General features: G+C 39.1%; 1 protein-coding gene across 1 annotated transcript; it reads right to left on the bottom strand.

Annotated features, from left to right (window-relative positions):
• Positions 1 to 8,266: 8,266 nt before the first annotated feature.
• LOC144655550 (uncharacterized) lies at positions 8,267 to 11,908 on the bottom strand. The gene is made up of 2 exons (XM_078515801.1): positions 11,851 to 11,908; positions 8,267 to 9,393 (listed from the first exon to the last, which is right to left on the bottom strand). The coding sequence occupies exon 2, from the start codon at positions 9,338 to 9,340 to the stop codon at positions 8,456 to 8,458; it is 885 nt and encodes a 294-aa protein (XP_078371927.1). The 5' UTR covers positions 9,341 to 9,393; positions 11,851 to 11,908; the 3' UTR covers positions 8,267 to 8,455.
• Positions 11,909 to 17,147: the final 5,239 nt, after the last annotated feature.

Consider the following 17,147-nt stretch of genomic DNA (forward strand, 5'->3'; position numbering starts at 1 on the left):
TTATGGGTATCGAATGGTCTTTGCGATCATTTGCGAGCATGCGAGCAGAGCGTTTTTCTTTGCGAGCACGAGCATTGACAAAAGTAAGTCTTGCGAGCAACGAGCACTTTCAAAAAGCTACCTACACTAAAAACCGAGCATGTGAGCACTTGTAAAATTAGGCGAGCACGAGCAAACGAGCACCCACCAAAATTTTGCGAGCATTCTGAGCAGAAGTGTCATTTTGCGAGCACTACAAAATTTTGAGGGACCATTCATGACCCCTCCTTGACTATGCGGGCACATTTGATTCCGGCTCGGAGAAGCTGGGCCCAAGCAGGAATAGTCGAATGGAACGGTATTTTACAGTTGTTCCGATTTTCCGGAATTTTATTCCGGGAAATTTCTGTTCCATTCGCTTCCCAAACCGGAATCCCGGGAATTTTTGGTTGAATGGAAAGCGCCCCAAAGGTCCCGATCCCTGGCGCAGACCAGAAGGATCGCGGCCTCTGGGAGCGAGATTGTTACTTCCCGTAAAGAATGCGAAAACAAAGTCAGCTATCTTGAATATATTATCGAGCACAAGGGTTTTTATTGAAGTCAAAAAGCGGATGTTTGGATTTACTTAACTTGGCGGTTTTATTTCTCCTCAGAATGGGAGCATACAATCATTCCTTTTTGTCATGCTAATATTTTTTCGAAAAAAAAAAAGAATAAATACGTGATAGGAGAGATAAGAACTAGATTTTGAAAATATATTTATATCTCAAAAGATTTTACTCTGATTGAAAACAAATGAAAATTTCTTTAAATTCGAACATTTTTCATAAGGATGCAAAAATTCGAAGAAATTGGTAAATTTTTTGCTGACAAAAAGTGCGACTCGAAAAATTTAGTGAATGTACACCGACATACCGTATTTAATCGAATAAGCGCGGCGGCGCTTTTTAAATTTTTGGCGCCTCAAGGTCGGCGCTTATTTGAGGGCGACGCTTATTTAAAATTTGGACGCCACAAAGAGTATAATCTTTTACAGTAATTAAAAGAGCGTCTTTTGATCGTCATTATTCGTCTCTTGCAAAGTTCGCGGCCTTGACAACATTTTCAGAACTTTGTACTGTAAGAATGTTGGATAGAAAACTAATGGGCAAACGGTAAAATAATCACTTTGAACTGCAAAGCATCGCTTATGATGGAAAAAAAGTCCAAGTTTGTTTTAGAGGTGCTCTGTAGTGCTGTTTTTTAGTTGAAAAAAAAATTCCTCGTATACGCGCCGCATCGGGACTGCAGCGCTTATTCGAGGGGGGGGGGGGGGGGGTTATTAACTTTTTTTCCCCAAATGCGACCCTTATTGGAGGGCGGCGCTTACTCGGGGGGGGGGGGGGGGGATTATTCGAGTAAATACGGTATGCCTTTAACCCGAGCGAGTGCGTTGATCTGATGCGACATGGCACAAAAACGTGCTACTACTTCACGAGTTCTCACATATTTTCACGATTTTCCTGTGAATTTGTACAGCTAAAAATCTATCTATCAATGCTGAAAGACTTTTTAATCGGGCGGGGCCTGGGCCCGATTCATAATCTGTGTCAGATTTTGTCGTTTTTTTTTTGTCGGTAAATCGTTCCAGAACCTCGCGGCCCAGCCGATCCCTTGGTCACGGTCACGCAAGTTTTCATTACTTGCGAAATATTACGTTCAAATCGTACAAGTTTTAATGTTCACTCCCTGGAAGCTGTGTTACAAAATCATTCCCGTCTAATTTTACGAGTACTCTATGCTCTGTTAAACGTGAAATATATATATATTTTTGTGTCCGGCATTAAGTCTTGACTTGGAGCGAGTACTAGAGATTCGCATTGCAAAATCTTGCTTTCTTTGCCATGTCCAAACTATTATTGTGAACGCAATACCAATTAATAAATTCCACGGCTCAGACACGCACAATTTTTACGGCTTCAAAACTTTCGAAATTCAAATACTTTTCGAAACATTTCTTGGTCTTATCTTGAAAAAAAAAATCAATCTGAAACATCTTTTTGGAGATTCTTACGTTTGTCTCAGAGCGAGTAGTAAATATTCAAATTGTGAAAGCTATTTCCGTAGTAAACACTACGTCATTCACGCAATTTTGTCTTCGCCGGAAACTGCAAGCGTCACTGCAGTGCACTTTTTTCAGCCAGACTCCACTTTAAAGAAATTTTATGAGGAAGAACTGTTTTATTGAAGCGTTTGACTCAGAGTGAAAACAAAACGCCGTATTACGTACCCGGACTGTACTGAATACCGCAAAACAACGCAGTTTGACATGTACAAGTGGTGCAAGCTAAATAAAGAACCATTAGGTCATGACAGATTTCAAAACCGCAGTGAGCTGTGATGCAATAGCATTGTTGAGCCGGCTCTTCTGTCACGGTCACGCAAGATTTAATATTTAATAGCGATCAGCCGATCACTCGCGTTTAACATGAACACTCTGCTCTCTGAAATGTATAATTTTGTTTCATTCCATATTTTACAAGAAGAGAGGGCTGAATATAATCACATAGAGAAAACAAAGACCGCTTTAAAACTACCACTACGTCAGACCCATGTCACGCGATCTCTCGCTTGTAGCATTACTAACTATGCTTGTAGCTATAAATAATCATTCACCTATTTTCTGTTTGAATACTCTGCGCTCTGTTTGTGTGAAATACTTATTGTTGTGTTACTCAAGCGTTTGGCTCGGAGCGAGTACAAGTCGTACAATTTAGCCGGAACGTGTTAAATATTGCAAAACAACGACTTATTTTCTGGATATCCCAATTTCCCGGGGTATGCAATCGAACGTTCGGTAATCGAACTCAATCGAACACCAATCGTTCGATTGGGTTCGGTAATCGAACATAATCGAATTCACAATAAAATTTAGTCAATCGAACTCAATCGAACGTTCGATTACCGAACAGTGAACAATCGAACTCAATCGAACGTTCGATTACCGAACAACCAACAATCGAACTCAATCGAACGTTCGATTACCGAACTCCTGTTTGTTTATACTGCGTTCATATTGTACGGTGCACCGTTCCCCTAATCCTTTTTAGGCAGGTTTTTAGGCGATTCGCCATACCTCGGGATAGGACGATTGTCTGCACAATAGCCACGGGCACACCAGTCTGCCACGTGGTTGGGAGAAATTTTGCCAAATGTGTGTTCTTCACATATCGAACACAACTGCCTGTGTTGCAGTGAATGAAATGGTGCAACTTCTGTTTGAGTGTAACGGTGAAAAGCAGGGCAGAATCCATATCCTTCCTTCCCCGGGCTTCCTTCTAATATAGAAATGTAAACAATAGTGCATTTCAGTTATTTTAACGTCGTTTTGTTTTTTGTTCTCTTCTACCAAATTTATTTTGCTAAACATTGACATTCAGTTCGATATTTGGACTTTTTTTATATTTATTCCATTCAACAAAAGTTGATTTTGATTAGTCCTGCGTGATTTACTTATCAAGAGAAAGATTCCGAACTTGATCCGAAAAAAATCGAACCCGATTGAGTTCGATTGTGTTCGATTATGTTCGATTGGTTCGAATGGTTCGAAAATCGAACTCACAGCAAAAGAGATGTTCGATTTTGTTCGATTACCGAACCCAATCGAACGATTGGTGTTCGATATAAATATTTGCATGCGTAAGCAGGCATTTTTCCGGCTAGGCATGTGGTTTTAAAAAGAAAAATATGACGTGGTAAAGGAAATTCATGTCACGTTCACTCCGTGACTAACGCAAACACGACTTGTGTGTTTCTCAAGTGACTGCTTTTCTAAATATTTTACTGTGTGGTTCCGTGCCTTTAAGCCAAAGCACTGAAAGAGGTCAGGAGGTCAAACATTACCCGCACGATTAAAAACTGCTTGCAGTTCTTGTTAGGCATAAGGCACGTCTGAAATAGTTCAAAAATTTGTTGTTGTTTTTTTAAGTTTTCGTCAGTGTTAAGCATTACACGTATTTGATTAAATCAGTGTGTGCACTTTTAACTCAAAGAAACTGTAATGCTTTTCTGACATTTAACGATTTCTGCAACCAATTCAAAATAAAAACTAACTTCTTGAAATAATATAACTTATGCCACGCATTCTCTCAAAAATGGAGAGAACGCTTTCACGGATCACACACACAAAAGAAACCTTGACCACCCTCTGTAGTGGGCGTGTATTTGTATGCCCGGTAATTAATTTCTTTTAAAGATTGTTTTCTTTTCATTTGGGCATCAAAGAAAAGAAGCACTTTTCAAACCACTTTTAGCGAAAATAAAAAGGCCATTTCACAATTCACGAAAAAAAAACGCCTTTCACGGATCACACACAAGAAAAGAAAACCTTGACCACTCTTTGTAGTGGGTGTGTGTCTGTATGCTCGGGAATAAATTTCCTGTAAAGGATGTTTTCATTTTATTTTGGCATCAACGATAGGTATGTTATTTAAATTATTTCCCCATCTTATGATGCTAACTCGGAAAAACCTTTCGTTTCTTTTTGCGTTTTTTTTTCTAAATGAGTTTATGATATTTTTATGGTTAAATCGATCTGTAGAACTCATTTTTGCAATTATTTCACTTCAGTCCGACATTATATTGAAACAAAGAGATTGACACAAAGCTTTTTTCAAAATTTTGTCCAATATGCAAACTAGTGGTCTTTGTTCACCTGTCAGCTGTTCAGTTTCGTGTTTAGGTTTTTTATTAATAAATAATTTGTTTAAATTCCTACTGGGAGATGTGGGGAACTTCAAAAATATTCATAATAACTTGAATGACATTTAAATAAAGCATACATAAAAAAACCCTTTATTTTTAGTACCTGATCTTGATATGAGTCTGATACAAAAAATAAATAATGACGATTCCAGGTGGCTTATTTTCCAGGTTTTTCTTTTTTGAGGGGGGGGGGGGGGGGAGAGGGTAGAGGTGAGGGTGCATCTTTTGCAATGTTTGATACCTTCTTTACATGAAATTTTGGCGACACTTAAATTTAGCGAATTTAGCGATTTTTCAAAAAATCGCTAATTAAAATGTCGCAGATTAAAAATGTACAGATTTTTCATAAAATTTTGGAAAATTAAGTGACTTATGTTCCAAAAGTTACAAAAAATCGCTTAGTTCAAGTGTCGGTGAATACGGATTTTAAAAAAGTTTATTTAATAAGGTATTTTTCTTTGAAGAGGGGAAGGTTTTGGGCGGGGAGAGAAGGGGTGGATGAAAGATAATCAAATGGGTTTTTTTCTTCTTTTATTTTTGACAAATCGTTGCATTTTAAAATTGTAGATTATATCAGCTTTTGGGCCGTATGCCATCAGGATCAAGGCTGACTGCTCCCCCAGGATCACTGACTGTGTAACGCGCGCACATTCAGGTGTTTGAATTTTCAATCAGGAGTAGAACAAAAATGGTCTTCCGAATTTCCTGACGTTAATTACCTCAACACTTATTGTGTATTAGAGCCAAGATTGCAAAAATGGCCGCCATTATTGATTGAAGGAAATTGCCCGTGACGGTCACAGGTTTTGGTTTCAATACAATCCTCTATAAAAAAATCTTTTCAACCAGCTTGGCAGCTTTAACAATGAACAATTTAAAAACAATCACTAACCTATATGCAGACTTGGGGAGTTCTTTTCAGGGTTTTATTGCAGCATCGTCGATTGAATAATCTTCTCTTCGGCTCAGTGGTCCATCTCCAAGTTTAAATCATGAATTTTACTAGTGGGTGCGCCAACACGTCATACTACACACATGTTCAAGACCTTTTTGTCGTGAGAAATTACAGCCCAACTCTATTGATCGTTTTCTGCAGTATTAACATCCTGGCGGCCATTTGCTCGTGTTCTGGAAACGCTCTGGTGTTTATAACCGTTTTGAGCTTCTCTGAGCTTCACATATCCTCTAACATTGCCTTAGCCAGTTTGTCGGCAGCAAATTTTTTCGAGGGTTTGTCCATACATTGCTTTTGGGTTGTTGGAAGCGTCAATGTCCTACAGGGCGGCTGCGCTCTGCCAAGTGTGGCTCACTCTATTGCCGCCTTTTGCACTAACGCTTTCGTGTACAGCGCAGTGTTGAATCTTACTCTCACGACGTTTGAGCGTTATATAGGTGTGATCCATTTGCTGCGTTACCACGACATTTTGCCTCAGGGACGCATCATAAAGCTCATTATCACAATTTGGCTCGTCAGTCTGTTCGCCAGCGTTCCATTTCTGGCCATGGTTGACGATTTGGTTGTTGAAAAATGGTCTCAGAATTTCTTGTCAGTGACATTGTTTGTGGCTCTTACTGCCATATTTTATTTCAATTTTAAAATTCATTGCGCTTCCAGAAGACAACGTCGCCAAGTTCAGGCACAACAGCAAGCGGTGCTGCAAGTCACAGCCGCAAATCAACAACGACATCGATTTAGAGGTGCAAAAACAATGTTTTTTATTTTCGTCACTCTTGTAATTTGTTTTGTCCCAGCTTTAGTGGCAAGAATTTTAGAACCTTCTTCAAACGGTACAAGACTCAAGGCTGCCTTAATTAGACCATGGACCGCGGTATTTTTCGGACTCTATTGTACTGTAAGTCCATTTGTTTACTTTTTTAGATGCGCAGAACTTCGTAAATACACCAAGAAGCTTTTCCGCCGAGCGAAAGATGTAATTCTTACTTGTGAATGCTTTTATTAAATATTCTGATAAAAGACAAAACCGAGCCTGTTTTAAATGCCAAATATCAAATCGTTTTTATTCAAATGCAATAAAAAATACTTTTGTACCACGATTACGATAAAAATGACGAAATAATTAAAATATAATTATGTTAACACTGATAGTCTGCTCTTAGCCTGTATAATTCTTAAAAACAGTATTAAAGCTAAGTTGTAAGTTGTAAAGCAGGAACCGCGGAGCATTTTCTTATTGGGGGGGGGGGGGGGGGTGACGTGTTACTTGAAGTTGGGGGCTTTAGAGAGTCTTCTCTAAGAAAGTCTTTTTTTTTTCGAAGATATTGGGGAGAACAGGCCCCCTTGCTCCGCGGTCCCTGCTAAGTAACAGTTTACAGTAAACTAAATACAGTTTAACCTCCATAATACGGACGCCGAGGACATAGCAAAGTGTCTGTATCAGAGACGTGTCCGTATTAAATGAGGCCTATACTCGTCTTTTAACTGAATGTAAATTGATTGATATACAGCATTTATTACAAGTCACACTGTCTATCAGGAGAGTACTTTATTGTACAGTTCAGCTACATGTATTGTATAGAATACGAATCAAGCGAAATGTTCTACAACGGATGAATAAAGCGTTACGTTGTTGTTTTTGTAAACAAAACAGAAAATACAAAATATCATCGCCTGATCACCGGATTGTCTGTAATAAAGGGGTTAAGTTTATGTAAATTTGCTCCTTGGGGCCGAGCTAGTTTCCGTTGTCCGTATTAGATAGGGTCCGTATCATGGAGGTTTTTTCTGAAGAAAATATATGGGAATTTTGTCGGGACATCCGAGATTGTCCGTAATAGAGAGGTGGCCGTATTAGAGAGGTGTCCGTACGGAGAGGTTCAACTGTAAAAAATCTACCCTCCATATTATTGTGCGTAAGAAAATTCCTTGTGATTTCCGGCTGATATTGAAACTATAAACGGTTTTTTCTGTTGCAACCAAGATGTAATTTCAACCGGTAATTTTATTCGCTCCTCGTTGTCACCCATCTGTATTGTTTTCAGGGCTAGGGTCAGTGTTCTTTCGTGTTGGCTCGAGAAACCTTTAAAAGCCTAAAAAGGAGCAATTTTGTGCCCAAGAATTCAGCACGGATAGAGAATTTCACGTATTGGACGCATAATTGTTAAATAAGCTTTAGAAGAAAAGATTGAAGAATTCGAATTCTAGCAGGATACATTTTGCGCCTTTTAAAGGTAGTAACCCTCAATGAAACTTGAAATTAGAACATCGATCAGAGACCGATGTCACAAAAAATATTTTCACTGATCACTGAATCAAGTTTATTTATGTTCATCTCGAGTAAAAAACCTGGACGAAAAAAACACAGAAGTTGACTTAAGGCATTGCTTCAAAGCACGATTAATTTGCACTTTCCCTGTAAAGTTTTAGCGAAATCGGCTATCAAACGTTTATGCTATGAAGTTTTTTTTTTTTCATACAGACACCGCTATCAATATTTATATATTCCACGTTTATCGAGAAAGAGGAAGTAAAATTTTTAAACGAAGGAAAATGACGAAATTAGCACAAGGAACCGCAGTCTGCAGCGTTAAGAACAACAATTTTTATTTCAACATTGATATAATTATAGGCTGTCACTGTTATGATAAGGAAAACCCATTGTCATTAATAATTGGAATAAACACTTAGTTAAAAGATGAAGTACGTATTCGCTCATGTCTCGTACTCGTGCACGGCTGATAAATCGCTTAAGCAGTTTTCGCAATGCTTGCACGACTAGGGCTTTACTCTTGCATGTGTTCGTTCATGTTGCTTGCAATTTGATGGGGAGCTAAAGCATTTATTACAATGCTTGCAGCTATACGGCTTCTCTCCTGTATGTATCCGTTCATGTATTTGCCAGCCAGTGAAATAGGTGAAACACTTATTGCAATACTTGCACGTATAAGGCTTCACTCCTGTATGTGTTCGTTCATGTTTCTTGCAATTTGAAAAGTTGTTAAATGACTTATTACAATGCTTGCATGTATACGGTTTCTCTCCAGTATGAATTATTTCATGCGCCTTACAGGCTGATAGATCAGTAAAGCCCTTATAGCAATGCTTGCATGTAAACCGTTTCTCTTTTGTATGTGTTCTCTCATGATTCTTGCAGCCTGATAATCTACTAAAGTACTTGTTACAATACTGGCATTTATACGGCTTCTCTCCTGTATGTGTTCGTGCATGCAATTTGCAGTCTGATAATCTACTAAAGCACTTGTTACAATACTTGCATCTATACGGCTTCTCTCCTGTATGTATCCGTTCATGTCTTGAACAGGCTGATAAACTGCCAAAGCACTTGTTGCAATGCTTGCATGTATACGGCTTTACTCCTGTATGAGTTCGTTCATGTATCTTGCAATTTGATAACTGGTTAAAGCACTTATCACAATGCTTGCATGTAAATGGCTTCTCTCCTGTATGTAATCTTTCATGCATCTTACAACCTGATGATCGGCTGAAGTACTTGTTACAGTGCGGGCATGCATACGACTTCGTTTCACTGGGTGTTTTCTCATGGTTCTTGTCAGCTTCTAACTTTTCTGCCAGTTCAAGTCGAGTAACATTTTCGTCATCGCTAACAGGCGCGTCGCAGTTGTCACCTTCCTGTGACATCTTGTTGTTAGCTCAGTGAACTTTGCTTCCAAGAAAGATGGTTCTGCAAATTCCTGATGAAATGATTGGAGAAAATAGGATCAGAGCCTTCTACTTACTTTAACGCCTAACAGTTTACGTCAAAGCTATGGGCTGTAATGTTTGTTTCAGATTCGGCCCCTTCTAAGTCAAAAAGTGCCAAGTGAAACCTGTATCCATTAAAAGCATACACCAAGAGTAAAGGATCCTGGTACACAGTCACTTTTTGCAAAACTGTTCTTGTTACTGTGTTCTAAAAAAAATAACTGCGCCCACTGGAAAACACGAACGGCACAGAAGACATACATGAAAATCCTCCGTTCGAAAAGTGAGAAGCCAAAAAACCCCTTTTATACCAATAACCTTGTAAATATAAAAAATATAAAAAAAAAAAACAAGTCATACAGAGATGAGATGAGAGAGAAAACGCTACTGAAGAATTGATTCTCCACTGCGCCCCACACACAGGGTTTTTCATATTAAGGAACCGTTCATTTTTTGTGGGGGAGGAGGTGGGGGAGCGGGTGGGATTGAAAGGAAGTGGGGTCATGAAAAAATATGGCTTCAAAGGGGGGGCAGCCAAGAAATAAGGTCTCTTAGGGGGGTCACTGAATATAATTATACTTTTAAGTGCTATAATGAGGGCTTCTGTAATAGTTAAAAATCTTGCCATAATGCTCAATTGAAAATAACATTCCTGAGGTTCTGAAAACTCACATTTTCCGGGGGGCGGGGGGGGGGGGACATGAGAGCCCCAGACCCCCTACTTTGTTACGTACCCCTACTTTGTTATTAACTCGACCTAATAGCGATCGAGACAATTGCTTGAGTTGAAGGTTACTGTAAACATAAAACTTGCAAGTGTAATCCATTTCTCCAAATTGATTTCCCCAGGGATCAGTCATGAAGCAACAACCCCATTAGTTTTTACTCTCAAAACTCGAAACTTGTTTTACTTGATTTGAGACTAATTCTACAAACCAGCTTAACATTTCAGATGCTGAAATAAATTTCACGTTTACTATGTAATTATGCATTTTTCATATAGTCGTCATATGTTTATGCCATTTTGTACATGCATTTAGACAATAATTGTTTTCCCTATATACCGCTAGTCCCTTAATTTAGTAACGAAAGCCCTATGTGCACAGTGTTCTCACCAGGCCGCGGCCTTGCAGGATTCCCGCACAAAAAATTGAGATGGTGCACTATAAGCCAAGAAGATGCAAGAAGATTTTTTGAATGATAGTTGAATTGTTTTAATGTCAGTCGAACACCCCAGCTTTTTTCTAATTCAAATGAATAAAAACACTTTAGAACAAGATTAAAAGCCTTTAAATTTATTGTCTTTACCTTCGTTGGTCACAAGTTTGAAGCGAAGTTTGGCACAAGCATTGTTATCAAATCGTAAACATCATGGCCGCCATATTGGATCAGTTTGGTACTTTATGTAACAGACCATTTGGAGTGCGGGCTCAGGTTATTCGCACTGCGTGATTTTTGTTGACATGGCAGAGCATGACAACATGGAAACATAATTTTTACAAGGCTTCATTTTCTAATCTTCATAAACTTGCTGCTGTGGCATTAACATTGCCCATTCATAAAGCAGACTATGAGAGGGGTTTTAGCCTTCAAAATAACCTTACAAAATTGTCAGAGGTCAGAGAAATAGACTTGTAGGAGAGAGGTTAGACACACTGATGGTAATTTCAGCTGAAGGACCACCATTGCAAGAATAAAAGGATTTTTCCACATGAACCGTGAGTAACTTTTCCACCCCTAATGTTCTTAAAGGGCCCCTATTTTTCACCAGAGGGAGCCCTGGGACTCCTCAAGACAATATCCTGGCAAGAACACTGTGTGCATGTATCACAGTTCAATTCAGTTAAACATTTTCAACTGAAGCTTTTGTTTTCAACATCCAAAACAACAGCTACACTTGTAAATTACTCTTGTAAATTATTTATTAAATTGAACCCTTGTCTCACTGCTCTACCATTACTGAGAGCTATGCGCAAACGGGCTAACCTGAGCGTTATTCAGGCTCACTGAAGTGCTATTAAGGCTATTGAAGCTAACTGGAGTGCTATTTATGCTTACTGGAGTGCTATTTACATGTATGATAACCGGAGTGCCTAACCAGAGTGAAAGGTGCGCTCCGGTTAGCCTGTACTGTTATCTTTCAATAATGATAATGAGGTTTTTTCTTGTGTCGGTGATTTTGTCTTGTTTCGCTCGTTTCGGCCTTTTCGGTTGTTTAGGCGGTTTCGTATTGGTCGTTTCGGTGGTTTTGCTTGTTTCGGTCGTTTCGTTTCGATGGTTTCGTTTCGTTGTTTTGGGATTTAGTACATGCCGGTTTGATTTAGCCGAAATTTCCATGACTGACCTGCGGTTATCAAGCCTAAGATACATATCGGTGACCTCCTCGCATTTTAAAGTATTAAAATGCAAGATATGAAAGGGATTGTACTTGTAATGGACTCTCTTACCTTTATAAAACAGCGACAATGTCTTCGACAACAAATCACATGTACGCCGCCATTAAAGTGTTTACACAAGAGCCCAGTCTCCGCAGTCCAGTAACCACAGTAACGCTGGCCTTACGCTGGCCAGGAATGGAGAAACATCGGAACGTCGGAGCACGGGAACACCGGAACACCCCAAGAAAAAACAGTTTCCTTTATCAAGGATTTTTCGGGATTTTCAGTATTTCTTTCAGTTTTCAGAAATAGCTTCGGAATTATGGGGTTAGGCAGAGGTACGGGTTATACCCAGGTTTTTGATACTATAGGGCCAACCCTTGCATTTTTTGACAATCGTCCCGTATAAGAGACTTTGGCAAGGTTGGATATTTACGGGAGTGCTTGTTACACACGATATATAGAGCTGGAACGTGGGGAAAAGGAGAAAACCTAGGTTTTTGAATAAATACAACATAAAAACTTCCTTTTCTCCAAGTAACACGATTTCCTATCGCTTAGGGGAAACTGCAAAATATTTGTTTTCGCACCGATTGAGAGGTAGTGTATAGGGTTGGATACATTCCGCTATTCTGGCTGGCAGCAGTGCTTGTGGAAATTCTCTATCCTTCTGGTATTGCGATCAATAAAATATCAACTTGGTTTGCCTTTTATATCCTATGATTAAACACTACTTCCGGGCGGAGAAGCAAAACCTCTAGTTCCTTCATGCTACAGAAACAGAAATAAGCTCCGGCAGTGTGAGCCGGTGATAAGATAACATAACGCTAGGCAAGTCAAGAAAGACTTTAAGTGTTCAAAAGAAGCCACCAGTGCAGTTTGGTTCGAGTGCATCTCTACATTATCTTAATACCTTAAGCCCGTTGCAAGGCAATTCCTTGTGAGCAGTCAGCTCGAGTCAACACGGGCAGAGAGATTATTCGGCCCCCAGAAAGTGGTGGTTATTTCAGCAGCTATGCACTTCATTTTATTTTATTCTCCTTTGTATTGTGAATTTGATTTCATTTAGAGTGGAAATAACGTCGTTGTTGTTGTTGCTGTTGTTGTTGTTGTTGTCAGAGCATGAAGAATACCGTAAAATTCCGGTTATAAGCTCCCCAGCTTATAAGCCCCCCCGGTTATAGACCTATCAACCTGAAAAAAAAAACATCCGATTATAAGCCCCCCCCCCCCCCCGGATATAAGCCCGCCTCTACCAAATGAAAGTACTGAACAGGGCTAAATGTTGCTTTTTTGTGCTTTTGTAGCTTAAAAACGCATTTCCATCAACACTCCCGAGGCTCGTTTCGAAACGGTTTTTTTTTTACTCCGCTTATAAGCCCTCTCGGATATAAGCCCCTCCGCTAATAAGCCCACCCCAAAACCCTTACGAAGTTGTATAAGCCCAGGGCTTATAACCGGAATTCTACGGCCTACACTGTAACAGGAAGACGAACCAGCGGCTCTGAGATTCAAGTGTATAAGCCGCGCCGCATTCGATCCCAACTGAGAAAAGAAACAACAAATGTTTTCCAGCAGGGCAACACATATGACGTTGTTTTCTCTGCTTTTAGTTTTAATCAGTTTAGTTTCGTTTACTGGAAAAGAAAGTGTCAAAGGAAATTTGGGTGTTTCGTTTAATCTGTGCGGTAATTTTCAAAAATAAAAATTCAAAGTTGAATACGATTTCTAATTGATACGTGCAAAACCCAGCGTCACATATTTGTGTTACTTTTTAACGCTTGTAAAATTGCCGATCAACGATTTTGAGTTAATAGTAACATTCGGCTTCTCTCTTGAAAGTGTTTAAATTTTAAGAAAAAAAGAAAAATTTAACAAATGATTCAATTTAACATAAACAATAAACAAGTGTTTGTTTGCTGAAGTGATAGAATTTTTATTAATATCAAAACTACTACATTCCGCAAAAACAGGAGCCTTTGGTCCTCTTTTCTTTGCGATCCCATAATTGGAAATATTCAAAATGGGTAGATCGTGTAAGGTGGACAGATGATATCAAAAAGACTGACTCATAGCATTGTTATGAAAATGCACCATATTTACCCGAGTATTTCTCCAGGTGTTTTATCTTTGTCGGTTTGTCTGATTTTGTTGTAAAGGTTACTCCCCGCATTGCGATCTATGTAAAGCAGAGCGCGCCGTGTGTAGCTATAGAAAAAGATAACCTAATATCAGGAACTACTTTATCGATGTAACATTTGAGAAAAAGCGTCTGTGTGAAAATAATAATTAGAAACTTGTCCTCTAAATAGGCAGTATATATACATTGTGTAAATTCTACCCATTCTTTGTAACAAGCAAAGAACCACTTCAGATTCGAGACGCGATTGTGTACGTTCGCCGACAAACTCTCATTTACACTTTGAAAACCTCAGATTCGGTGCGTTTAGAATAGTGAAATTTTAATTTACCTTTACTTTAAATTGAACAAATCGTTTTTAGTTTGTTTCGGGTCCGTTATTCGCCAAATTTATTGTACAACTTTTAATGTAAATTGTTGGTGACTTTTAAGCCATGTTTTGTATCAGTAAATCTTTAAAACAAGATGTGAGAACACTGAAACCGTCATCGTCGCCGTTCGCGACGAAAAATAGCAAAAATCTGACTAAACTTAAATTATTTTTTTTAGTTATAATTCATTAAACTCGCATTCTGTCCAGGTTCGAGAATTTTTATCTTACTTAATAAATTACCTTTTTAATTTGCCGTTGCCGTCGCCGTTGCCATCGTGGTGCTTAAACTCTCTTTTATTTCTATGGCAACGGCGCGTAAACTCGGCCAAACACCGCTAGTCTGCCTGCAAATTAAAATGTGCGAGAAAAGTATTTCGTCGATGACTGCTTGTTCCGAGCTTGTTCTGAAAGTAACGCCTTATATTTGCCAAACGTCCCTTTCGGATGGTTTTATTTTCGGCGAGAACTAACTATACGAAGAGGAGGGGGAAGGGAAGAGTGGAAGACAAATTCGAATGAAAAAAGAAATATACAACCGTGAAACAAACATTACAGTGTGTATATGTAACAAGGAGCGTTGTATTTATCTTTAAATTGATCTTAAGCCACGAGAAGGCTAATAACAACAACGCTCATAAATTTAGCTGCACAACTCAAATCTCCATCAATGTGAACGCTTTATTGCTTTTCCGCCTTCTTCAACAGTAAAATGATTTGTTTTTTTACGTTCTACAAAATGTAATGAACATTTTATTGTACTATGTTAGGACCAAAAGGAGAGTGCCACTCTCCTTTTAAGTGTTTCATTGGGGTATCCAAGCAACGAGAAAAAAACGAAAGCGCGAAGCCGTAGCCGAGTTCTTTCATTGTTTCGAGTTTTGATATCTCGATGAACAACACCGGGGGGGGGGGGGGGTACCTTTACCCTTTTATATACCATCTTGACAGAAATTTACTGAAAAAAGGAACCACTTTCATAACCTGAAAGACACGACGTAGACTTGTCATTTTCATGTAGCGCTTATTAATAAATTAAAATAATACAGCCATAAATTGCATCTTTTCGAAATATTTTAATTAAAAGCCCTTCTAATAAACTAAATGACAGATTTCCATACCCTTCCGTATACCTAAACTTGTGAAATCCCTACCCGTTTATATACCTGAAGCCTGAAAAGGTGCCCCTTTGGGACATTATCGGTAGTATCCCCCCCCCGGGGGATGAAACACGAGCTCGAGTTTCTTAAGTGATAAACGAAAACGTCCAGTTTGAATTGTTTGTGATGTAACATTCTTTAGAGCGATTATTACAATATCAGTGATGTTTTTAACGCGTCATTAGTTTACATATATGTCGTGATTTAGTTTATAGTTGCCAAATTGGACAAGAGAATAAAGGTGGAAAGAAAACTGTGAATGAGATTTAACATAACGTTCAATGACCTCATCAACAAACGATATTGAAGGGATTATTTGTCCTTTTATGAAGTAACGGGTGACTTCTCTCATGAGTTCCCAAAAGTGATGCGTGAATCTGTTACAAGAAGGGGCGCAGGCTAACGTGTGTGGTTAAGGTAAAGTCTGTATACGAGCCTAGTAACCCATCAGGCCTGAGCTTATCCCGGTTTTCGTAGCATTAAGTGACTAGGGGTATTTCCACTACCCTTTGGATGGGATGCTAGTCCATCGCAGTGTTACCCCCAGCAGTAAATTCGCCGGTCAACACCCATTTGTACACCTGGATGGAGAGAGACACTGTGAAAGGACCAGGGCTCGAACCCGGACCGCTCGATCCGCTGTCCAGCGCGCTAACCGCTAGACCACCGTGCCTCCAGCGTGCGTGTAGCCGTGTTGTATTTGCTCCCGCTGAGAAGGGAAATACAAGGAATCGAAGTACGGGATACGGCTGAACGTATCGGGTTATACCTAAAAATTTTACGTTTCAAAAATCTTTGGGTTATTATTTGCGATACCGAGTCTGACGTCTCAGAATTTTTTGGTACGGCGGCGGGGGCGGGGGGGGGGGGGGGGGGGAGGCACTTTGTTTTAAACATCGTTTAGAAACGCCGTTTAAAAGAATTCGTTTTTAATTCATAGTGTTTTCAAGTTTAATGGGAGGTGTAAAACAAATCAGCGACCTATCACTGAGCTAGGAGCCAGCAGTCTCGGGGTTCGCGATTGAATGTGCAAGGAAAAGGGTCTGTTGGGTGAAGGGGCAATGGGAGGGTATAGGGTAAGACAATACGGCTTTCCACAAGTTGCTCGAGATTTTCCAAAAAGTTGCCCGTAATTTCTCAAAAAGTTGCTCAAAAGTTGCTCCAAAAATCCAAAAAAGTTGCTTCTGACAATAAAAGTTGCTCGAAAGTTGCTCCAAAAAATCCAAAACGCTGCTTCTAATCAAGGAACTATGCCAATTTCCCTATCTTACCCTAAAAAGAAGTATCTAAATAACATATTTAGGGGGAAATTTGTTAAATAACAAGGATTTCTTTAAGGTGATTCCACTGAAATAGAAGGAGTATTAACAATTTTCTGAAACTTGGTCCAGGTTACAATTATGTTATGAGCATTAGAAAAATGAAATAAAAAATGGGGGTCACCGCGCTAGTTTTTGTGTAAAATGGATGGACATTATAGCAAATATACGACCCGCGAGATATATATTAGGAACCCTAGTAATCCAAATGGGGATCGCTATTATTTCCAGAAAAAAACATTTTGCATTAAAGAATTAGTCTAGTTCAACAAAATAGACTTTGATCTTATATTAAAAACTATTCTTATTGTACAGGAATTAAGATAAGGAAAGAAATTTAAGATTTTGCTTCGTGCGCACGTTAACGGCACTACCTA

This window comes from Oculina patagonica, chromosome 5, assembly GCF_052425735.1.
Source record: "Oculina patagonica isolate OP01 chromosome 5, crgOcupat, whole genome shotgun sequence".
NCBI classification, from domain to species: Eukaryota; Metazoa; Cnidaria; class Anthozoa; order Scleractinia; family Oculinidae; genus Oculina; species Oculina patagonica.

What these genes read in the sequence shown, in the direction of transcription:
- LOC144655550 (XM_078515801.1), bottom strand. Translation starts at nt 9,340, where the DNA reads ATGTCACAGGAAGGTGACAACTGCGACGCGCCTGTTAGCGATGACGAA.